This window comes from Mesocricetus auratus, unplaced genomic scaffold, assembly GCF_017639785.1.
Source record: "Mesocricetus auratus isolate SY011 unplaced genomic scaffold, BCM_Maur_2.0 Super-Scaffold_100007, whole genome shotgun sequence".
NCBI classification, from domain to species: Eukaryota; Metazoa; Chordata; class Mammalia; order Rodentia; family Cricetidae; genus Mesocricetus; species Mesocricetus auratus.
Genome location: NW_024429191.1, coordinates 84,540,669 through 84,565,777, shown reverse-complemented (window position 1 = coordinate 84,565,777; position 25,109 = coordinate 84,540,669). Strand labels below are relative to the sequence as shown.

The window sequence follows — 25,109 nt, the reverse complement described above, 5'->3', positions numbered from 1 at the left end:
AACATTTCCTTTTTTAATCAGACAAAAAGGAGGAAATGTTGTGGAATATTTGTTTACACTGTAAAGGTGTGTTTCTGGAGCTAGAGAGATGGCTCAGAGGTTAAGAACACTGACTGCTTGCTCTTCCAGAGGTCCTGAGTTCAATTCCCAGTAACCACATGGTGACTCACAACCATCTATAATGAAATCCTGGTGTCCTCTTCTGACAAGTGTATACATAGGCCGGGCGTTGGTGATGCATGCCTTTAATCCCAGCACTCAGGAGGCAGAGGCAGGCGGATCACTGTGAGTTCAAGACCAGCCTGGTCTACTGAGCGAGTTCCAGGACAGCCTCCAAAGCCACAGAGAAACCCTGTCTCGAAAAAACCAAAAAAAAAAAAAAAGTGTATACATAATAAACAAATAGATTTAAAAAAAAACTTAAAAAGATGTGTTTCTGCCTAAGGAACCTTCTGGTTGTTTTAACAAAGAGCTAAATGTCCAATAGATAGGCTGGAGAGAACAGGCAAGACTTCCAGACAGAGAGAGAAACTGGGAGGGAGAAACCAGGCACACAGATGTGCCAGCAAGATGTGGGGAAGAAACAGGAGGGTCTGGATGGAAGAAAGGTAACACCACATGGCAGGTTGTAGATGAATATAAATGGGTTAACCTAAGTTATAAGAGCTAACTGAGAACAAGCCTAAGGTAAGGTCAAGCTTTCATAATTAATAAATCTCCATGTCGTCATTTGTGAGCTGGTGGCTCAAAGAAAATCTGACTACAAGAAGCAATTGGTTTCCAGATCTCAAGGCTTGGAGCATAAGCCTTGGTGTTTGACAGTCCAGCCCCCACAATGTGGCCACTCAAGGTGGAGAGCTGTCCCTTGCCTCCCCACCTATGCAGGTGAACAAAGGGGACCTGAGCCAGCCATTGGTAACAGTTTGAGATGAAACACCAGAGAATACAATGGGAGATAAGCTGAGGAAGAGGGCTAGAGGCTGGATCTCTGCTGAGTTCTTGGGATTTAGCAAATAAAACTACAGCACATCCACTTTAATTCAAGATAAATGATGAAAGATTGAATAGGATGTGTTTATAAATTAAAGAAGAGTATTCATCATCTGAAATCCAAATGTAAGGGGATAGCTTATAATTATTGGGCAACTCTTCCAGTAGGTCAAGGTAAGGATTTGATTGTGCTCATCCCGACGACGAGGTGTTAAAGAGTCATAAGCAGGGAGCTCAGAATTTGACTAGATGAGATCGGGTGTGCTCAGGGTGCTACAGCAGTAGACACACACTCTGATCAGAATTCTGCAATGACCCTACTGGCTACAGGTTGCCCAGGAGTCCACAAAGAGACAGGGAGCCCAGAAGACAGGGTCCAAGTGAAAGAAGTAGCTTGGGGGCAGCTTGGGGGCTTGACAAGTAACGGAGCTTGCCACCAAGACTACAACCTGAGATTCATCCCTGGAACCCACAGGGTGGGAGGAGAAGACTGACTCCCAGAAGCTGTCCTCTGGACTCCATCCACACACACACTATGGCACAAGCATACCTGTACCCATACACACAAGTATACACAAAACAAATAGATAGGTGTAATAAGACAAGAGAAGGAAGAGGAGGAAAAGCCGGCTGAGGCTACAACGTGGACTGAAGATACAATATGGCGAGAAAAGCCAACCACCAAAGGACAAAGATGCAATTCCACCTAACAGGAAGGATTTACAGAAGTGGAATTTACAGAGACAGGAAGTAGCAGAGGGGGTTCCAGGGGCTGAGCGAGGGGGTAACGAAGGGAGGACTTAGCATGTTTGAGAAGGCGAAATGTGCTTGCGCATCAAAAAACGGTGAAAATGCTGTATGTCGTTGTGTTTGTGTCTCAGTTAGGGTTTCTATGTCTGTGAAGAGACACCATGACTACTCTTATAAAGGAGACATGTAATTGGGGTGGCTCACTCGCAGTTTCTCTTCAGCCCATTGTCCTCATGATGGGGAGCATGGCAGCGTGCAGGCAGACTGGTGTTGGAGCTGAGTGTGCTACGTCTTGCAGGCAACAGGAAGTCAACAGACTGTCACACTGAGGGAAGCTTGAGCAAGAGACCTCAAAGCCAGCCCCTACAGTGGCACACTTGCTCCAACAAGGCCACAGCTCCTAATAGTGCCCCTCCTTTTGGGGGTCACTTTCTTTCAAACCACCACAGTTTATTTTGCCACTGTAAGAAATTTCTAGATACAGTCACAGGGTTTTGGCATCTTTGGTAGGACCTTAGCATTAGCAAACGTCACACTTCATAGAATGATGTATGATCTTAGATTCTTCTCTCTCCAATGCTTCCTGAATAGAAATTATCTTCAGAGGTGGCTGCCTGAATTCTGATAGTATTCCTTTTCTTGCTGTGGTCTAAACATTTGCTTTCACGGTGTGGTGAGATGCCAAAACTGAAAAGCACACCTCAGACATCTTACACCTTATGTAAGACGTAGCCAGGCAGTGGTGGCGCACGTCTTTAATCCCAGCACTCGGGAGGCAGAGACAAGCGAATCTCTGTGAGTTCAAGGCTGGCCTGGTCTACAAAGTGAGCTCCAGGACAGGCTCCAAAGCTACACACAGAAAGCCTGTCTTGAAACAAAAAAACAAAACAAAACAAAACAGAACAAGAGATCCACCATCCCACTACGTTTCAAGTAATACAGTCAGTAGTATCCTGGTACAATGGTTCCTATATAAAATATTCTTTAGTAGGGCTGTAGAGCTGACCCAGCAGTTAAAAGTTTGTTGTTCTTGCAGAGGACCCTGGTTCAATTCCCAGCACCATATGGTGACTAACAGCCATCTGTAACTCCAGTTCTAGAGGATCTGACATGCTCTTTCAGCCTCTGAGGGTATCAAACACTTGGTACACAGATCTACGTGCACGCAAAACATTCATACAAACCAAGTAAAAAAATTAAAATACCAGTTTTTTTGGGAGACAGGGTTTCTCTTTGTATTCCTGGCTGTCGAGAAACTCACTCTGTAAACCAAACTCACAGATATCCACCTGCCTCTGCTTCCCAAGTACTTGGATTAAAGGCATGTGCCACTATCACCCAGCAAAGACTGCAGCTTTTTGTTTGTTTGTTTGGTTGGTTGGTTGGTTGGTTTTTCGAGACAAGGTTTCTCTGTGGCTTTGGAGGCTGTCCTGGAACTAGCTCTTGTAGACCAGGCTGGTCTCAAACTCACAGAGATCCACCTGCCTCTGCCTCCCAAGTACTGGGATTAAAGGTGTGTGCCACCAACGCCCGACAAGACTGCAGTTTTAAAAAAGGAATAAAATACTTATTCAAGCCAATTGTGAAGGTATGGAGCTCTTACCGCAGCACATGGAGAATGAGGCAGGGAGATAGAGGCTACCTGGAATACATAACAAGTTCTATGCCATCTTGGCTATGTAGGAAGATTTGGTGTCAAAACTAAAACTAGGGCCTGGTGATACAGACTACTAGGTAAACTCCAGGCCAGCCTGGGCTGCAGAATACCCCCTATTTCAAACAAAACAGAAACCCGAGTATTATGTGTATGTACATATATGTATGTGTTTACATATGCATACATTGTGTAACAATTCGCTCAAACTGAAATAGCACCTCTGAATAGTCCCTAGGAGGGAGGGAGGATGCAGGAGGCTCCGGAGACTCAGAAAGTAAAAACGTAAGCGTCTAAGCAACCTGAAATCTGTAAGATTCACAAGCCCCATACCTAGGGTCACACAAGCAGCAAACTGACCCGCCTAGCTGCCTGTCACCGAAGGCAGGGAGATTCATGTTGAGGTGAAAGGAAGCCTGGGCAAAGTTAGCACAGAGCACTTCTGATTTCACTTTGTGATAGCGTCTCCAAGTAGCCCAGGCTAGCCTCCACCTCCTGCCTCAGCTTCCCAATGACTGAGCAAACCCTGCTAGATTTCGTTTTGTTTTGTTAAGACAGTCTGTCTGGGTAGCTATGATTGTCCAGGAATTCTATGTAGACTAAGCATACCTCGAATTTACAGACTCCTGAGTACTAGGATCAAAGATGTGTGCCACCACACCCGGCTACATTTCTTTTTTATAATCAAAGGAGATGAGAATTCTGATAATTTGGAAGAAACTTCCCCACGGATGCCAATACAACAGGAAAAATAAACACCCAAGGACTAGACATCTCTGGAGAATTCTTGGGACAAGCACAATTAGGCGTTTAAAAGCAGCCCCTTGAGAGACGTCTGCAAGTTAATTTTTTTCTCCCTCTGGCATGTTGTGGTAGGACTTCCTGGAGTTCACTTAGCATATTTTAAATTTCTGTTTATTGATACCAGGCCACTTTCTAAACTCATCCTTCAGCTTCCATCAGCAGGGAGGCAGATGCAGATTTCCTTTGCTTGGGTGTAGCAGATCCCGGACTCCGGGAGGCGTGGCCTTGAGAGCCGAGCTTTGGCTCGAGGTGAGGCTCCACCCACCGGGCGGCGTTCGGCTGCTCCCTTTCCGTCCGCCAGGGGTCGTAGTTCTGCTCGAGTGAATCCCGCCTCCTCCCACCTCCTTTGGCGAGAACCCACCCCTTTTGTGTCTATAGCTCTCGCGAGAGAAGGCACAAAGCCTGCCGGGAGGGATGCACTGGCTGCAGGCCAGCCCAAAATGGCAGCTCTGGAGGAGGAATTCACGTTGTCTACGGGGGTCTTGAGCGCCGGGCCTGAAGGGTTCCTAGGTGTCGAGCAGAGTGACAAAGCAGACCAGTTCCTAGTGACCGACAGCGGCAGGACCGTCGTCCTCTACAAGGTGAGCGCGGCGGGAGCGGCCGGCTGCCGTTCGCCGCTGTCCGGACCCGGGAGCGGGAGGCTCGAGTTTGTCCCGGCGTGGGAAGCGAAGCCCGGAGCGGGCGGGACGCGGCCCCGCGGCGGGGCGCCGGATGAGGCTCAGAGCGGTTTCCCGGGAGGACCGGCGTGTTTCCGAGTGACAGGTGGCAGTGTCGCGGCGCACGTGGGACGCGCCGGGAAGCCGTGCCTCCCCTTCTGGTCCCCCGCAGACAGCCTGGCCAAGGCGACCTCTGTCACCCTGCGGTTTGCTCGGCGAAGGCTCGAGCGGAGAGCGAGTTGAAAAGATGTGTTCTCCTCTCCTTGTTTTTTTGTTTTGTTTTTTGGTGTTGGGGGGACGTGGTGACGGGACAGGTTGCTCGGTATCCTGGAAAGATTGGGCAATCGTGTTTTCTCGGGGTGAAACCCGCATCTGAGAGCTGGAAAGTCGCAATCTGACTCGCGTTGCAGCCTGATTCATAGCTCGGCACACTTAATAACCTTGCTTGTAGTAATCTTGTGGAAAGTAGGATGTTATCCGGCGTTCTGAACAGTTTCTTGTGTCATTAAAAAGTTACCCATCTGCCTTAAAGTTTGGGGACAGGCTGCCAACAATCCCCTATACTGTCAGTCATGAATTCAAACTATTTTATTTTGGGGCTGTCCACTGATAATTTCTGCATAGGAATACAGTAGTTGATGAGAATTGTGTGATCTGGATCCCACTCACACCAAACTAATTTTCCTTGCCTCTCTGTTCCACATGTCCATTTTTAAATGTATCACTGTCTATAAACAGTATCTCTAATTAATTTGCTTTCAAGAGTTTTGGGGGGTGTTTGTTTTGTTTTTGAGACAGGTCTGGCTTTGAATTTACAATCCTGCCTCACCTTCCCCGGTACTGAGGCTACAAGTGTGACCACACCTAATTAGAATTTTGAATTGTGTGTTGTTTCTTTTTTCTAAGAACACATTTATGGTCATAGCCATTTTTAAGTGTTCATATAGTGAAGTGGTAAGAACATTTACATTGAGGTACAGCCATCACCGCTAGCCATCTCCAGAAATCTGAGCCGGGAGTTGGTGGGGCACACCTTTAATTCCCAGCACTCAGGAGGCAGAGGCAGGTGGAGCCCTGTGAGTTGGAGGCCAGTATGGTCTACAGAGTGAGTTCCAGGACAGCCTCAAAAAGCTACAAAGAAACCCTGTCTCAAAAAGAAAAGAAAACTGGAAATCTGTGCAGGTTAAGGAGTAGTTCCTAGGATTGATGAGATAGCTCAGCTGGTCATGGCACTTGCCGCCAAGTCTGATGACCTGAATTCCGTTCCCCCATCTGCGTGTGAAAGGCACAAAACTGACCCCTGAAAGCTGTTCTCTCTATGTGTGTGTGCACACGCAAATACATAAATGTAATTACAACTAAATGATAACTCTCCACTCCTGAACTTGAGGCCAGCCTCGGAGACACAGAAAGGCCATCCCCAACAAATAAGAAATAATGACTATTCTTCCCAGCCCCTGGCAGTCACCATTCCCTGTCAGTCTTTATTACTTTATCTTAGGCGCTTACTTTATAAATTAGAAATCGTGTTCAATGCTGTCACTCAGAGACTTCTTGTTTGTTCCATCTAGTTGCTCTATTGTCTGAAGCTGAAGTTTTGGATTTTGTATTCTTTCACCAGGTCTCTGATCAGAAACCCTTGGGCAGCTGGTCAGTGAAACAAGGTCAAACTATAACATGTCCAGCTGTGTGCAACTTTCAGACCGGAGAATATATTGTGGTACATGACCAAAAGGTAAAGTTAAAAATATATTAATATGTGTAACATAATGTAAATAGGCTATAGAGTACTAACTAATGTGCACTTTGATTTAAGGTTTTGAGAATATGGAATAATGAAGATGTAAACCTGGATAAAGTATTTAAAGCTACGGTAAGTTTTTATTTTCTGGCATGTGTAATTATTGGTGAATGTAATAAGTCATAAATCTCATATTTGTTGTTTATCATATTGCCTCTGGGCAAAGGAGCCTGTGATTATAGTCAGTTTTCTCTTCCTCTGTTTTCTTATAGATTATGATAACTACCTCAGCTGAAAATACAGTTAGAAAATACAGGCTTTCTTACCCCATAAAGACTGATGATGTAAATAGTTCATGAGTGGAGCTATTGAGATGGCTCTGCAGTTAAGAGCTTTTGCTGCTCTTGCAGGGGACTGGAGTTCAGTGCCCAGCATCCACATGGTGGCTCACAACCATCTGTAACTCCATGTCCAGGGAACCTTGATGCCTTCTTGGCCTCTGTAGTTTTCTGCATGTACATGGTATACACATATATATATACCATAAATGTTTTAAAAAATAATGATTGGAGTTTGGATGGTTGGTATATTTCTTGTAAGAGTAAGTTTTTTATTTTTCTGTGAATTTGTTTAAAACAGAATAGACACTACAGGCTAGCCTGTGGTGGTTGCCGTGTATGCCTTTAATCCCAGCACTTGGGAGATAGAGGCAGGTGGATCTGTGAGTTTAAGGCCAGCTCTGAGTGCCTGCGTGTTTCTCTCTTTCCCTCCCTGCCCCCTCCTTTCCCCCTCCCTCCCCTCTATATAACACTGGCTGTCCTGTAACTTGATGTATCGACCAGGCTGGCCTGAACTCACAGAGATCTGCCTGCCTCTGCCTTTAGGTTTATGGGATTAAAGGTATGGTCCACTATGCCCACCATAAATCAGTCTCTTAAGATGTCTTTTAGGTGAAGTGTGATGTGCATGCTGGTAATGTCATGTAATGACATTACATGTAATGTAAGACACTAAAGCAGATTCACAAATCCAAGGCCAGCCTGGACAACATAACTAGACACATTCTAAATACTTGGAACATTTTCCCAGCTGTCAGCGGAAGTCCATAGGATCCACTCAGTACAAAAGACAGAACCACTGGTGCTGTTCCAAAGAGGTGCTGTTCGTGGGCTAGAGGCCTTGCTTGCAGAGCCTCAGCAGAACATTGAAGCTGTCATACCTGATGAGGAAGTGATCAAGTAAGTTCCAATACTTGTATGAATTTTTTTTTTTTTTTTTGGTTTTTTGAGACAGGGTTTCTCTATGGCTTTGGAGGCTATCCTGGAACTAGCTCTTGTAGACCAGGCTGGCCTCGAACTCACAGAGATCCGCCTGCCTCTGCCTTCCAAGTGCTGGGATTAAAGGTGTGCGGCACCAACACCCGGCACTTGTATGAATTTTTACCAGTAGAAATGTGCTCTGTGTTACTTTACTATATTCTTTACTATGTTTAAAGGTATTTTTCATAGAAACATAAATGGCTGTGGTATAATTCAGTGTGTTAGCTTTGTCTAGCATATTTGAAGCCTAGCATTAATCCCTGGAACCCTAAGTCAAAACTCTCCTAATTAAGTCCCACTTACTGCTGGGTATAGTACTAGGGAGACAGGCAGTCAGAACTCTTAGTTTGAGGCCAGGCTTGTTCCAGGCCAGAAGTGGCTACATAGTGAGACCCTGGCTTTAAAAACAAAACAAAGTGGAACTGGGAAGATGGCTTGAAGGTTAAAAGCACTGACTGCTCTTACAGAAGTCCTAAGTTCAAATCCCAGCAACCACGTGGTGGCTCACAACCATCTTAAAGAGATTAAAGATGCAGACAGAGCAGTGTAAATAAATCAATCTAAAAAAGAAAAGCAAAAACAACATTTAGTAGACACTTGCAAAATCTCCACGAGCCTGTGAGTGAGATCATAGATGAGGAAACGACAATAATCCTGTTCAAATATGAGAGACCTGGAAAGCCAGGTGTTTGTTAATGAAACGGATACTACCAAAAGTACACAGTCTTTGGTTCTGTCCCATTGCCCAACTGCTAAGCCACAGCCCTTTCCCCTGAAGAAACCATTCCTTGGTAATAAGAGGTGGTGGTGGTGGTTTCAGGCCTCTGCTTTCCAGGCTCTGGAGTAATGCTGGGTAAATAGCTGCTTCACATGGTGGCCAGACAGCCCTTGACTTCCCATCTCTCCCATGCTCGTTTCTTCATCACATTCCCTGTTTATTTTATTTGTGGCCTCTTCCGGTCTACCTGATAGAAGCTGAGTTCCTAAACCCAAAGACTTGTGAGAAAGTGAGCAAGTGGACAGCTTGTTCCTAGACTGACCCATGCTTTCCTCTAAGGTGTGAGTAGCTGTTAGGGAGTGGGTGACCTGTGGGTTCTAATCACCACTTCACCACAAGCCAGCAATGCTGCCCTAGTCATGGGTCTTTTAGCTTCCCTGTGGTTCATTCTCTGTTGCTTATAGAAGGCAGATGAGATTCTAATGTCAACCTAAGAACACTAGTCCCCAAAGTAAATCTGATGAAAGGGGGATGGAGGACTCAGCTAAGGCCTGAAAGGCCTGCAGACTCCTCCTGTGACCCCACAGTTTTCATTGTCTGGGAAGTTTAACATCCTGTGCTGTCTCCAGAGATGCATTTGACAGATGGGGCTCTCTGTTGGCCTGGGTCCAAAGAAAACTTAATAGTCACCTATGTTTAGTTGATAAATAGCATTTCTCAACTGATTGTATTTTTCTTTCTCTTTTAAAGGTGGTCAGAGTTTTTCATGGTATTTAAGCAACCTGTTTTAATTTTTATTACTGAAAAAGTAAGTAACATCTTCAATTTTTGTTCTTTGTGACATTATTAATGTCACCTGTATATGTTCAAAACTAACATGTGATTTTTCTGTATCCCTTAGAAGGTTGTTTCTTTTTTGACCACTAAATAGTTATAACCATTTCTGTGCCTAAATTAACCCAACGTTTTGTAACACATTAATTCATTTTATTTTTATGATATAAAATCCCTATGTGAAACTGGGTGGGTTGTGCATGCCTGTAATCCCAGTACCTGGGAGAATGAGGCAGGAGGATGAAGAGTTTGAGGTCAGCTTGGTCTACATAGTGAAACTGTCTCAAATGACAAGGGTTGGGGATGTACCTCAATAGTACAGTGCTTGCTTCTCAAGCATAGCATCTCTGCGGTCCTTAATAGTCTGGAATTCAGTGTAGACCAGGCTAGCCTGAAACTTATTGCATTTTGCTGGGATTACAGGTATGTGCCATCACACCCAGCCTGAGCAAGTAGCTTTTCAGTAATTATTGAAGTAATTAGGATGGAGTAATAACTTCTAGTTTTAACGCTTAACTATAGTTGGTTGAACTGGGAATATTTACAAAATAATTTTTTTTCTTGCAGCATGGGAATTATTTTGCTTATGTACAATTATGCAAATCACACAGCTTAAGCAAATACACACTCTTACTTGGAAAAGAAGAAAAATCTGTTAAACCAAATTTTACTGCACGTGTGGATGGGAAATTCATCTCCCTGGTGTCATTAAGTAAGTTTTCTTTAATAATAGGTGGTACATGGAAGGCTGTTAGAGGGTTGTTTACAATACAGATGCTTAAGTTTGCTGCAGTTTTCTTTCTCGGCTGTTCCAAAGGAAAGTTGTGTTAGGTTTACCATAAACACAACAAATAATACAATACCTATAAAGGAAAGGTCACATGTATATAAAGGATGGTCCTTCTGATCCTCCTGCCTCTACCTTCCAGATGTTGGGATTACAAAGGTGTGTGAAACCATGCCTAGTTTTCTGTGGTGCTAGGGATTGAACCTCAGGCCTTGTGTATAGTAGGCAAAACTTTAACCAATTGAGTTACACCTCTAATGTGTTTCCCCGTACACTTGAATACATTTCTTTGGCATTATTTAGTGTGTGTTCTTGTGTGCATGTTCCTTGACTCTCATTTTGTTGAGGGAAAGCATAGTGTGATATGATTGTTCCAAGTTCTAATTGGGTTATTTATGGGTTTAGTCTTATAAACACTCTAATACATTGAACTACAGTAGATACAACTGTCTTTTTCTCACTACTAAACAACAAATACTTGCTTCCAATAGGTTCTGATGGGTGTATATATGAAACCTTGATACCAATATATTCAAGTGACACCGAAAAAAATCATAGGTTAATTAGAGCATTGATGCTCAAGGCAGTTGTGTCTGGTGCTGCTCGAAATGGTACTGCACTCACCATCCTGGATCAAGACCATGTAGCAGTCCTGGGACCTCCGCTTCCAGCTTCTAAGGGTAACTGAAGTCACCTAAGAATCAAACTTAGCTTTTAGCCTCCAGTCTCCATCATTTGTTTGTTTTCAGCAGAATCTCACTATGTAGCCCAGACTGACCTTGATCTCAGGATCTCCTACCCCAGCTTCCCAAGCACTAGGATTGCAGGTGTATACCGCCATGCCCAGTGCCATCTTCCAATTCATGAACTCCATCTGTGTACATCTTTCTTAATTTCTGTTAGCAGTATTTCATGGTTTATATTGTACCTTAGTCATTCCTTCCTTGGTTAAATTATTCTTTTAGATGAAAATGTTGTTTCCCTTTTTTTAGAGTTTTCCTTTCTAGGCTGTAGAAACCCAGCTGGTTCTATGTGTTACTCTTATCCCTGCAGCTTTGCTAAGTTGTATTTATTTGTATTATTAGCATGTGGTGCAAGCGTATCTTGGCTTTGGTTTTAATCTCAAGGTAATACTAAATGGAGGGTGAGGATGTATTTCTTCTCTACTCTAGGAGAGTTTGATGCTAATTTATAATTGGTGGAATTCAGTGATGAGGTCTTCTGGTCCTAGGCTTTTCTTTCTTGAATGTTGTTGTAATTACAGACTGAGATCTGCTATTTTAACCTTCCTTGGGGCTTCTCCACTCTGCTTCTTACCTACCCTGTGCCTCATTTGTTTGGATTCCTGTAACAGTCACTCATTTTTATACCTAAAGCAAACTTACGTATTTACCTCTGCCTGTATCCTTCAGGCCAGGATATGGTGTGTTTCTATTTAGGTGTGTTTCTGAACTTTTGTAACTTGCATTCTAGAGTGCCTCTCCATATGGAATGTAAAGTTTCAAACATTACAGACATCAAAAGAGCTGCCACAAGGAACCAGTGGGCAAGTAAGTTTGATTGCTTTTGTTGGTTGATTTTGGTTTTGTTTTCCGTGTTTTGTTGGGGGGGGTGCTTGGGTTTTGGTGGATGTTAGTTAATATGTAGCCTAGGATGACCTCAAAGTTAGAATTCCCCTGCCTTAGCCTTCTAAGTACTGGAGTTATAGATGTGTACCATCATGCTGCTAATTATTTGGGTTTCTATTAAGTATCTTCTGAGGAAAACTAATTACTTTTTACTTTTCCTTTATTTATTTATTCATTTATTTATTTTGTTGTTGCTGCTGCTGCTGTTGACTTTTTGGTTTTTCAAGTCAGGGTTTTTCTGTGTAACACTCTTGGCCATCCTAGAACTGACTTTGTATGTAGACCAGGCTGGCCTTGAACTCACAGAGATCTGCCTGTCACTGTCTCCCAAGTGCTGGGATTAAAGGTGTGCACCATCACTGCCTGGTTTATAATTTATTTTTTACTTAAGAGATTATATTTGCTTGGATTTTTGTTTTAGCTATTTCTGTATAGTTATGATTTTAATTTTGGGGGGTTTTGTTTTGTTTTGTTTGGTTTGGTTTTTTGTTTTGTTTTTTTGGCTTTTTTGAGACAGGGTTTCTCTGAATAGTCCTGGCTATCTTGGAACTGATATCAGACTGGCCTTTAACTGTGAGATCCGCCTGTCTCTGCCTCCCAAGTGCTGGGATTAAAGGCGTGCACCATCATTGCCTGACTACTTATGAGTTTCAAAGCACTAAGTAATAGCTGGTTTTAGGTCACAGGACAGTAATTAGTTTGTTTTTAGCTCTTTCATTTTTGTTTTTGTGTGTTAAGCTATAACTTGTGATATTATTATTCCTAATTAATTAGCCTTTAAATAGTAAATTTTACCATAGAACTATGTAAAGAATTAAAATTTTGCAGGACAGTTTAATCCCAGCACTCAGGAGGCAGAAGCAAACTCTCTGAGTTTGAGGCCGGCCTGGGCCACAGAGGGTGTTCCAGGACAGCCAGGACTACACAGAGAAACCCTGTCTTAAAAAACAACAACAACAAAAGAATCAACCTATGTGTCCATCATTGACTGAATAGTCCATTAAGAAGAATGAAATGTCATTTGTCGGAAAAGTAGATGGAAATTTCTGGAAATGAGAATTTCCGACATGAGAGCAGGGACGATGGGAAGAGGAGACTGAGCAGCAGGAGTGGGCAGGATGCTGCACGAGGGCAAAGGGCAAACAATGTAGAGTGTAGGGAACAGCGAAATCCACCATTTGGTACATAAAGGTGCTGGTAAAGTGAGTTACGGGCTTTTGTAGAGTCAAATGTCTTCTAGAAAATAAATGTGCTTTCTTTTAAACTTTTTTTTTAGCTCTGGTATCATGGGGAAATATTATTTATGCTACATGGAAAGTGTCTAACTGTGATCCCGTACAAGTGTGAAGTATCATCTCTGGCGGGTGCTCTTGGAAAGCTCAAGCATACTCAAGAGTCAGGTTGGAATCTCTCTGCCTTTTGTTATCAACAAAGACAATTTAGTTCCTGGTTTCTTTCTTCTTTTCTTTGTTTTTTTTTAAATATTTATTTATTATGTATACAGCATTCTTCTTGCATATATGCCTGCAGGCCAGACAGGGTACCAGATCCCATTATAGATAGTTGTTAGCCACCATATGGTTGAACTCAGGACCTCTGGAAGAGCAGTCAATGCTCCTAACCTCTGAGCCATTTCTCCAGCCCCTTCTTTGGGTTTTTTTAAGACATAGTTTTGGGCTGGAGAGATGGCTCAGAGGTTAAGAGCACTGGCTGCTCTTCCAAAGGTCCTGAGTTCAATTCCCAGCAACCACATGGTGGCTCACAACTATTGGTAATGAGATCTGGTGCCCTCTTCCGGCCTGCAGAGACACATGCAGACAGAATACTGTATACTAAATAAATAAATCTTTAAAAAAAAAAAAGACATAGTTTCTTTGTGTGGCTCTGGCTATCCTGGAACTCAGTCTGTAGACCAGGCCGACCTCAAACTTAGAGATCCACCTGCCTCTGCCTCCTAAGTGCTGGGGTTAAAGACATACACCATCACTGCTTATTTTGAAACCTCTCTTAAACTGTGCATAAATGGTTTTCTTTTGTTATTGTTCTTTAATTGGATGTTAGGTCACAATAGTCATATAATTTATGTTTTCTGTTTCCATAGACCCTCATTCCATGCCCCATTTTGTAGACTGGGAAACGTGTTCAGGATATGACCTTGGGTCCTACAGTGCAGATCAGTCAAGAACTGTAAGTAAGTTCAACGAGAAATGTTAGTGGGACTATAAAAAGAATAAACAGGAAAGGGTGGCACTACTGTAAACTTTGATGTCTGTGTACCTCTTACAGATTGATCTTAGTAATAAGGCTTTAGCCTTAAAGCCTTTATCTAAACTGATATTTGTAAATTTAGCTGTTAATTGGTTTTTGGTGGGGTTATTTTGTTGTTGTTTTATTGTTGGGTTTGGTTTTTTTGTTTGTTTGGGTTTTTTTGTTGGTTTGGTTTTTTTGGTTTTTCAAAATGGGGTTTCTTTGTGTAGTCTTGGCACTTGCTTTGTAGACTAGACTAGCCTTGAACTCACAGAGATCCTCCTGCCTCTGCCTCCTGAGTGCTGCGATTAAAGGCGTGCACCACCACTGCCCGGTTAACTGTTTTTAAATATTTGTTTATTTTTTGTTTCTGTGCCCAAGTACATGCAGGAGCCAGCTGAGGGTGGGGAGAGAGTCAGAGCCTAGAACCTGAGTTAGATAGAGGTGGCTTGAACAGCTGAGGGTGAGGAAAGTCAAACCCTAGAACTTGAGTTAGATAGAGGTGGTTTGAACAGCTGAGGGGGCTCTGAAAGTGCAGCAGCGATGTCCTCCAGCTCCAGTGTGTGTTGATAGCTACAGATGTGTGTTAGTGAGCTAAGTCCCCTGTAGGGAGGACATAGACCAGTGTGCAGTCAGCAGTAATACCCTCCTGAGTATAGACGGTTGTTTAAGTGTTAAATAAAACTAAGACCAAAGCTGGACGTGGTGGCTCATGCCTCTAATTTCAGCACTGGGCTACACAGTGAGTTCCAGGCCAGCCAAAGTTAAAAACAAGTCTTAATATATTTCATTTCTAGGTTGTAATAGAAGCATTTTATTCATTTTGTTTGACTGGTTGGGTTGTTTGTTTTTGTTTTTTGAAACAGGCTGGTCTTGAACTCACAGAGATCCACCTACCTCTGCCTCCAGTGTGCTGGGATTAAAGGTGTGCTCTACCATTGCCCAGCAAGGCATTTTATTTATAATAAAGCTTGTTTTTAAAAAATATGTGGTTACATTTAGAGAAATGGCTCAGCAGTTAAGAATGCTTGCAGCTCTTGCAAAAGACCCAAGTTTGGGCCCCCCCCATTCATTTTAGACAGCTCACAGCTGCCTATAGTTCCAATTCCAGGGGGACCCAGTACCTTCTCGTAGCCTTCTCAAACACCTCCATTCACATACACAGTTACACAGAAACACACATTGACCTATACTTTAAAAGGAAATTTTGGGGCTGGAAAGGTGAGTCAATGGTTAATAAGAGTTCTGGCTGCTCTTATAAAGGACCAGAATTTGTTCCCAGCATCCACATGGCAGCTCAAAAGCATCTATAACTATACTTCAGGGTATCTAACTTCTTCTTCTGACCTACATGGGTCCCAGACACTTACATGCCTCACATGCGTACATGTAGGCAAAACACCCATGTCGCACCTGCCTGCGCAGCCTGCATCTGAGAATGTAGCGAGGTGGTCAGGATAGATGACACAGAGACTGGTCAGTTGCTTTAAGAAAACTTTATGCTCCCCAAGTCGGCTTAGGAGAACTCTCCAAGAAAAAATGCTTCCCTTTTTTAAGGACTTCTGCCATCCATCTACATACAATTCTCCAACTGAGCTCTCACACACCTCTCACAGCTCTCCCAGACTTCTCACCCTCCTGGCTGGTGGTTTAATCTCCGGCCCCAGAATCGGGGGAGAAACTGCAGGGAGCAGGAAGAAGCATCTAGCCGTAGGGGGGGATCAAAGTCATGGTGTTTCAGTGAGTAAGCCCTTATCTGAGCCCTATCAAGAGCTTTATAGCACTGAATTGTTTTCAGTAAACATTATCTCGCAGTTGCCTGCTCCCAGGCCTAAGGGGAAGTGGGTTTCTGTTCAAGGTCTGGTGTCCCCACATACCCATGCACAAAAAATAAAAATAGCTGAGCATGGTATTCCATAGCCTTAATCCCAGCACTTAGGAGGCAGAGGCAGGTATATCTCTGAGTTTGAAGCCAGCCTTGTCTACATAGTGAGTTTCAGGATACCCAGAATTACAGAGAGACTTGTCAAAAAATTAATTTTTTATAATAAATTCTTAATATATATATTTTTAAGTATATGATCATACCAAGTATGCTAATCTAAATTTTATTGTCTTGCATTATTTTGAAAGCCTAATGGATTTATTTACTTACAGCTAAGGAGAAAAAAAATTGAAACAAATTTACAGCCAGAAGTTCCAGGATCCAAACAACTTTTATCAATAATAAAGGTAAGTTTTAAAAAAGGTTGATCCTTGGGACCCATACAAAGGAGGATCGAAAGAACCCAATCCATAAATTTATTTTATGTATGTGAATGTATATTGCCTGAGCAGTTGAGCTAGCACATAGGTGGTGGGAATTTGTTTGTTTTTTGTGCTGTGTGATTTAATGTCACCTTGCTTCAGTGGGTTGCTTGGATATTCGTGTTTTGAGAGACTGTTGTGCTGGGAAGTTTTTTTTTTAGTTCAGCGTGACATTTTTTAATGTACCAGACTAAATTCTTTAATTTTGCCCTTCAGAATGATTCAGAAAAACACATTGAAGTAGAACTGCGTAAATTTTTGGCTAAGTCAACACCTGACTTTCATACTAAAATTGGGGATGTAGTAGCAGGACTTCTGGGAAGATGTAAAGCAGAACCATCATTTTATCCGAGGAACTGTCTGATGCAGCTCATCCAAACGCGGGTGCTTTCCTACAGGTAGGTGTGTGTCTCACACTTCATGTGTAGCTTTCTTTTGATCTTGTTTTTTTGTACTTGTGATTTTTCCATGTAAAAGTGGTTCTTGGGGAGGAGGCTCGGTGAGTAAAATAAGATCAGAGTTCAGCCTCACCTAAAAGTATGGTGGGGTATGGCAGCCCACCTCTATCTCTATCCTAGTGCGTGAGAGGAGAAGATAGGACTAGTCAAAACTCCCATCAGTAGAGACCCTGTTTGATACAGGGTGAAGGGCAGTGGAGGAAGCCACTCAGCATTACTCTAGGGCCTCCACAGACACAAGCATAAGCATACATGTATATTCGCTCATAAGTGAACATGCATGAATTCACAGCACATGCACATATAGAACCAGAGCGGCTGCCACCTTGTGCAGTAGTAGTCTTAGTTGACTTTCGTCTCTTGTTGCTGTGTACCACATAGACTTGACTTTCACAGCGTCACATGGTGGGCTTGTAGATCCCTCTTTATGGGGACTCCAATCCTGCCACACATTGCTGGCCTCAATTTTGCATCTTTACCCTCAATACCATTACTACATAATAATGCTGCTTACTTCTGCTATAAGCTTAAAATATGGTTTGGACCACAGCTCAGCTTTTTAGTGCTAGCTCCTGGGAAGCATTTTGCTAGGCAGTTGCACTCAAGGAGCAGAATGACTCCCTTTAAATGAACCTGTATATGTTCTAGATAGACAGATAGAGCCTCTGGGGGATGAAGTTTTGCCCTTGGGACAGCTTTCCTATTGTCTATTGTAGCACACATGGTTTCTAGTTAAGGTGTTGATCTCTAATAGTTACAGGTTGTTTCTCAGCAAACCAAGTGATCTCCTTTGAAATTTCCTTTACGAAACAAACTAGTCTATTATTGCTCAGTTCAACTTCATGTATGTGGGCAGCGTGAAGCCAGACATTAAAACAGTCTCTTATTCTGCTGTGTGCACTTCTCTCAGCATTGCTGTTTTTAGATTCCTTCCTGAATGGCCTCTTGAGCTTTCCTTTCAGCATTTAACTACCTTTTGAATCCCAAATACCAAACTCTTCCCCATAGTAGCTCCAAAAGTTCCAGTATCCTGAGAACCCCATGGGTTGCCACAGCATCTGGAAAACAACCTAAGACAGTGGTGATGGTGCTTGCCTGTGATCAGAACACTCAGTTGGTCAAGGCGGGGAATTATGAGTTTGAGGCCAGCCTGAACCTATAAGATCCCTGGCCCCAAACCACCACCGCCCCCCCCCCTTTTTTTTTAAGATGGCTTAGCAGTGAAAAATACTTGTTCTTCTTGAAAAGGACTTGGGTTTATTTTTCCAAAACCATCTATACTATATACAATCTATAATTATATAATTATACAATCTAATTAGATACAGTATTATGGATCTGATGCTCTCTTCTGACTTTCATAGACAGCAGGCACACGTGGTACACAGACTCACATGTAGGCAAACCACTCATGAATTAGTTGTTTGTTTGTTTAGTTTGGGGGGGTATGTTTTGTTTGGTTTAGTTGGTTGGTTGGTTTTGGTTTTCATAGTAATTGTCTTATTTTTGGTCTCAGCCTGTGCCCTGGCTTGATGGAGATTGCCTTAGAACACACAGATGTGCAGATGTTGCAGCTGTGTCTGCAGCAGTTCCCTGACATTCCTGAGTCGACCACCTGTGCTTGCTTAAAACTTTTCTTGAGGTAAATTAGAACCTGTGCTCCCTTGACGTCATTTTAAATCTGTGATTTATTTGACTTCAAAACGTTGAATGCTTAGAAAATGAACTTTCAGAGGTTCAGATAGTGATAAGAATTAACCTCTTACTTTCAATTAACATCGTAGCATTGGTGATGACTGTCTTCGAGACATTAATATCAACATGGAGTCAGTTTTTGATTATAGTGATACCATACAAGATGAAAAAAAGGAAATGAAAGAACAAACTGAAATTGTTCAAAATGGCTTCAGTCCGGAAGACAATAGCTGCAGTAAAGACGATCAGCAGTTAAATAAAAAGCCGGGGGATGCAGCAAAGGAGACCACCTCTTTCCCTGTGACCTCATGTCCCGTGACACCAAAGCGAGCGGCTCTGATGTATCCTGTGTGTGTGTGGTGTTGGGGTGGATTACTTCCATGGTCTTATGCATACTTGTCAAATACTCTACCTCAGAGCTACCTTCCCTAGCCATTGATAACCTGTTTTCTTTTTCTTTCTTTCTTTTTTTTTTTTTCTCTTCTTCGAGACAGGATTTCTGTGTAGCTTTGGAGGCTGTCCTGGAACTAGCTCTTTGTAGACCAGGCTGGTCTCAAACTCACAGAGATCCGCCTGCCTCTGCCTCCGGAGTGCTGGGATTAAAGGCATGTGCCACCACCTTGATAACCTGTTTTCTTTTGGGGTTCTAAGACTTTTTTGTCGTTATTGTTTTTTAATTTTATGTGCATTAGTGTGAAGATGTTAGCTTCCCTAGAATTGGGGATACAGTTATAAATTGCATGTGGATGCTGGGAATTGAACCCAGGTCCTCTGGAAGAGCAGCCTGTGCTCTTAAGTGATGAGCCATCTCTTCAGCCCCTTCTTTGGGGGTTCTTTTGTCGTTTGGTTTGGGTTGATTTTGTTTTGAGATGTCTCTCGTGTACCCTTTGCATCCTCCTGTCTCTACTTCTGGAGTGCCAAGATTACAGGTGCTTGCTACCATGTCTTGCTTGGACTGTTTCCTTCCTTCCTTCCTTCCTTCCTTCCTTCCTTCCTTCCTTCCTTCCTTCCTTCCTTCCTTCCTTCCTTCCTTTTTATTAATTAAGAAGCCAGGCATGCCTTTAATCCTGACACTTGGGAGGTAGAGGCAGCCTTATCTCTGTGAGTTTGAGATCAGCCTGTTCTACAAGAGCTAATTCCAGGACAGCCTCCAAAGCCACACAGAAACCCTGTCTCTGAAAAATAAAAATTAAAAAAATAAAAAAAGGCCAGGTGGTGGTGGCGCACTCCTTTAATCCCAGCACTCGGGAGGCAGAGGCAGGAGGATCTCTGTGAGTTTGAGGCCAGCCTGGTCTACAAAAGCTAGTTCCAGGACAGCCTCCAAAACAATACAGAGAAACCCTGTCTCAAAAAAAAACCCAATAAATAAATAAACAAACAAAACATGAAGGGAATGATTCATGTTTATAGTAGCGCTGCATTGCCTTTATTGAAGATTTTCCTTTAGTCCTGAGTAGAAATGCAGTTCTCCATTCAGCGTATAGTGAGGCCTTCCTCCTGCCACACCTGAAGGACATCCCCGCAAAGCACATCACGGTAAGGGTTCTGCACATCATGTGCATTTTACTTCTGGTCTAAGTTGTGCTGCTTAACTCTGAGCAACTGGTAGGTCCTTCTAACATGAAGTTACCGGGTTACTTTAATGCGCATAAGAGGGAGGTCCACACATGGTGAAAATTGCTCAGGAAACCAGGGTGATTTGGGGGTGAGAGACCTATGTTCCTTCTGTCATGCTAGAAACCAAGTTAAACCATCTTAGGGTGTCATTGAAAAAAAAAGACAAGAGAAAAATTCTCCTTTCTTGCCTGTTGTTTAGTGGCCTGCTCATTACCCTCCTGTTATAACTAAAGAGGGACCCCATTTTACTCATTCTGTCCCAGACACTTGTCACATTTGTTTGGTGTATAATTTAATTGAACAGCTTTGTAAATTTTCTCTACTCTCTCGGGTTTATTTGTAGAGAACGTTTTTTCTCCTAGAGTGGTAAAGTGTGCTCCTGTTTTCCCTCCCGCAGTTGTTTCTACAGTACTTGTATTTCCTCTATCTGAAGTGTAGTGGCAATGCTACCATGACTCTTCCTGGAATAAGCCCTCCAACTCTGAGTCAGGTAGGAGAACTTTTGCCTTTGTACAGAAACCTGCGTGCAGTGTCAGCCTTGGAGTTCCATAACTGATTAGCCCTGTTGGCCAAGGTGGGATGATACCACCTCCTCCCTTGTGCACCATGCTGGATTGGAGAGGGCTTCTCTGCTCAATAGATGGATTTCTAGATTCATAATTCCAGATTACAGAATCCCAAAGTCATCTTTGTAGGGGAAAGTTTCTGTGGTATCAAAAAGGTTTCAAAAGTAAACTTCGGGCTGAGGTGTGGTAGTACAAGCCTTATATCCTAATATTCAAAAGTCAAGGGCAGGTGAACCTCTATAAGTTCAAGACTAGTCTGTTCCTCATAATGAGTTCTCATAGTGAGACCTTGCCTCAAAAAATAACAAAGAAGAAAAAAAAAAGGTCAGCTTTGCACCTCTGCTCCTCTAGTCCCTCTTAGAGATAATCAATATTAAAAGTTTCTCTTGGCCGGGCGGTAGTGGCGCACGCCTTTAATCCCAGCACTCGGGAGGCAGAGGCAGGCGGATCTCTGTGAATTCGAGGCCGGGCTGGACTGACAGCCTCCAAAACAATACAGAGAAACCCTGTCTCGTAAAACCAAAAAAAAAAAGTTTCTCTTGTGGAGCTGGGCAGTGGTGGCACACACCTTTGATCCCAGCACTTGGGAGGCAGAGGCAGGCAGATCTCTTGAGTTGGAGGCTAGCCTAGTCTACAGACTGAGCTCCAGGCAACCAGGACTATACAGAGAAGCCCTCTCTCAAAAAACCAACAAAAATTTCTAGCCTGGCAGTGGTACATGCCTTTAATCCCAGCACTTTGGAGGCAGAGGCAGGTGGATCTCTGTGAGTTCAAAGCCATCCTGGTCTCTACAGAGCAAGTTCTATGACAGGCTCCAAAAGCTACACAGAGAAATCCTATCTCAAAAAACAAACAATAAATATATATAGATCTATTCTGAGCCGGGAGGTGGTGGCGCACGCCTTTAATTCCAGCACTCGGGAGGCAGAGACAGGTGGATTGCTGTGAGCTGGAGGCCATCTTGGTCCACAAAACAATTTCCAGGATCCAGGCTGTTACACAGGGAAACCCTGTTCCAAAAACCAAAACAAATGAAAAAAATTTGTTTTTCTTCTGTTTGAGACCATAATGGACTAGAATTAATGGATTAATCTTTTTGTTTTTGTCTCCAGATTATGGATTGGATATGCCTACTTCTAGATGCTAATTTTACTGTTGTCTTAATGATACCAGATGCAAAAAGACTCTTGCTTAATCTTTACAAATTTGTGAAATCTCAGGTTTGTGGTTATTTAATTCTTTTTGGTTAATTATCTTATTCTGAGTGGGGTGATGTTTGGGTTGGTGCGTATATGCCAAAGCATGAATGTGTCAGTCAGAGCACACTGCCTTCAAGTGTCCTCTCTCCTGCCCTTCAGGGCCAGAGGTAGTGACTTGTCTCAAGTAACACCTTGTTTCAAAAAAACAAAGACTAGCTAGGTGGTGGTGGCACACGCCTTTAATCCTAGCACTTGGGAGGCAGAGGCAGACAGAACTCCATAAGTTCGAGACAAGGCGGATCTCTGTGAGTTCAAGACAAACCTGGTCTACAAAAGCTAGTTCCAGGACAGGTTCCAAAGCTACACAGAGAAACCCTGTCTCAGAAAAAAATAAAACCTAATTGAAAGTAAGTATAACCCATATACCTTACCCTTAAAATTTGGTTATGAACACCTTTAATCCCAGCACTCGGGAGGCAGAGGCAGGCGGATCTCTGTAAGTTCGAGACCAGCCTGGACTACCAAGCAAGTTCCAGGACAGCCGCCAAAGCCACAGAGAAACCCTGTCTCGAAAAACCAAAAAAAGAAAGAAAGAAAAAGATTGGTTATGAAGTGTGGGAATCAGCTTGTAGTAGAGAGAGAGCGATACATACTTCAGACTGTTGATTCACCCCAGTCCATAAAACTGAAATGTTCCTGGAAAAGCCATTAGCAGTGATGGAAGAAGGTATATTGTTTGTGGTGTTATGGTAAAGTTATTCTGGGTCTTTTTTCTTCTTCTTCTTCTTCTTCAGATATCTGTCTATTCCGAACTCAACAAGATTGAAGTAAGTTTCCGGGAGCTACAGAAATTGAATCAGGACAAGAGCAATAGAGGCCTATACTCTATTGAAGTGCTGGAACTCTTCTGAAAGCAGTTTTCCTTCGTGGACATTTTATGGAGTTCTCTCTTTTTTTTATTGGTTTTTGTTTTCTTGAGACAGTGTCTCACTATGTAGCCTTGTCCTGGAACTGAATATGTAAACCAGGCTGGCCTCAAACTCACAGAGATCCGCCTACCTCTCCCTCCCAGAGTACTGGGATTAGAGGTGTGGCCACTATGCCCCGCTTGATGGGATTCTTTATGTGAACCCACCTGTCGTCCAGGAAAGAGTTTGCTTTCATCCACCCCTTGGTGTCTGAAGAGAGTGTGAGTCCTGGGCCATCACATCACCGTTCCTCAGAGTCTGCAGGGTTCACACAGACAGACTCCGGACAGACTCCAGGTTGCAGGCATCACTGGAAGAAGGTGACTTTAAAATATGGGATTGAGCTGGTTTTAAGTAAACTTATTTGTGTACTGATAAAAGTCTAATTTCTTACACATTTTGAAAAGTTTTTCTTTTAATAAAAGAAACAAACCATCTCTGAAGAATGGACCCAGAGAGAGTCTGTATTTCTCAGTCAGAATCTCTTCCAGTTCCGTGGCCGCAGAGTCTGTGCCACATGAAGCACTCAGGACTCCCAGCCAGCGTGGAGCGTGCTGCCTCCTGCCGTTTCTCCATCCTTCACTTACTGCTATCCCTCCTCTCTGCTCAGCCTTGAGAGAGTGCCTCTCCCAGTGGCATGTTTGAATGAGCTGTATGACAAGGATAGTGGTAAAATCTTTTTTTTTGTTTTTTTGCTTTTTTGAGACAGGGTTTCTCTGTGGCTTTGGAGGCTGTCCTGGAACTAGCTCTTGTAGACCAGGCTGGTCTCGAACTCACAGAGATCTGCCTACCTCTGCCTCCCGAATGCTGGGATTAAAGGCGTGCGCCACCAACGCCCGGCTAATGGTAAAATCTTATTCCCAAATAATGAAATTGTCTCCTAGAAACAATTGTACTTTTGGGGCATTGATGGCACACACCTTTAATCCAAGCACTGTGAAGGCAGAGAGAGGCAGTGGATCTCTAGGTCTACAGAGAGAGTTCCAGGACAGCCTCCAAAACAATACAGAGAAACCCTGTCTCAAAAACAAAACAAAAACAGTTGTACTAGCCTGGTGGTGGTGGTGGTGGTGCATGCCTTTAATCCCAATATTCAGGAGGTAGAGGCCAGCCTGGTCTACAAAGCTACACAGAGAAATCCTGTCTCAAAAAAATTTTTTTAAAAAGAGTGTTTAGTGCCTAGCAACCACTTCAGGCATGCTGTCTGCTCACCTCTGTGGGCACTGTAGTTCAAGTGCAATGCAAACACATACAGACAGAATTGTGTAATATAAAGTAAAAGTAAGTATTTAAAGAAAAGACATTCTGACTAAAAGCAAATGGGGAAGGAAAGGACTTACTAAATCTAACAGGTGATAGTCTGTCACTGAGGGAAGTCCAGACAGGGACTCATGAGTTTAGGCCAAGACCACCTGCCTTGAGCCTGGTGGCTTGCCTGGTGGGCTGGTCCTTCCTGCATCAGGACAGTGCGCGTGCGGGGGCCCCCCCCCCACCCCTGTGCCTCCAGGCCAGCCTGATATAAGCGGTTCCTTGGCTCATCGTTCCTTCCTCTGAGAGGACTGGGTTCTGCCAGGCTGGCGGCTAAAGCGTACGAGCACAGTGGAGTAGTAACCGGGGATCTGTAAGAAATCATCTGTTCACATGCAAGCAATATGGTTTTTTTATTTGTGTGTTTGGGGTGAGGAGGTGTGCATGCCGTAGTGTATGTGTGGAAGCCATAAGACCATGCTAGGAATCTGTTCTCATTCCATCAAGAGTTCCAGGGTTCCACCAAGTCATCAGACTTGCTTACTGAGTGCCTTTACCTAATTGGCCATTTCAGTGGCCTACTTTGAACTACCCCCCTACTCTACCGACAGCTTTTCAAAACAGGATTTCTCTGTGTAGCCGCGGCTGGCCTTGAACTCACAGAGATTCACCTGCCTCTGCCTCCAGACTGCTGGAATTAAAAGGCATGTGCCATCACCACCTAGCTGTAATTTAGGTTTTTAACTTGTTTTTGGTTTTAAGTTTTATTTTTTATTTAATTACTTCAGATCTCCACACCCATGTTATAAGCCATGTGTCCCGCAAATACCTGTGACATAAGCGGCAAGGGCCCCTGCATCCTCTTCCAGAAAGAGGAGCATGCAACCACAAACACTCCACACAGACACACAAAAGAATCTTGC

The 25,109-nt window shown here is 43.3% G+C and overlaps 1 protein-coding gene across 2 annotated transcripts; it reads left to right on the top strand.

The window, feature by feature from the left end:
- The first annotated feature begins 4,595 nt into the window (after positions 1 to 4,595).
- On the top strand, positions 4,596 to 23,381 carry Nol11 (nucleolar protein 11). Of its 2 annotated transcripts, none has more exons than XM_040749981.1 (18): positions 4,596 to 4,779; positions 6,476 to 6,589; positions 6,671 to 6,727; positions 7,685 to 7,833; positions 9,383 to 9,440; positions 10,034 to 10,178; positions 10,745 to 10,933; positions 11,727 to 11,803; positions 13,158 to 13,281; positions 13,983 to 14,068; positions 16,286 to 16,360; positions 16,652 to 16,833; positions 18,410 to 18,535; positions 18,738 to 18,929; positions 20,046 to 20,124; positions 20,603 to 20,695; positions 21,884 to 21,991; positions 22,765 to 23,381. In XM_040749981.1, exons 1-18 carry the CDS (start codon positions 4,639 to 4,641, stop codon positions 22,879 to 22,881), a joined length of 2,112 nt encoding a protein of 703 aa, XP_040605915.1. In that variant the 5' UTR covers positions 4,596 to 4,638; the 3' UTR covers positions 22,882 to 23,381. The 2 variants fall into 2 exon arrangements, with proteins under 2 accessions (XP_040605915.1, XP_005070053.1); XM_005069996.4 differs by having other exon boundaries at positions 4,597 to 4,779; positions 18,678 to 18,929.
- The last annotated feature ends 1,728 nt before the right edge of the window (positions 23,382 to 25,109 follow it).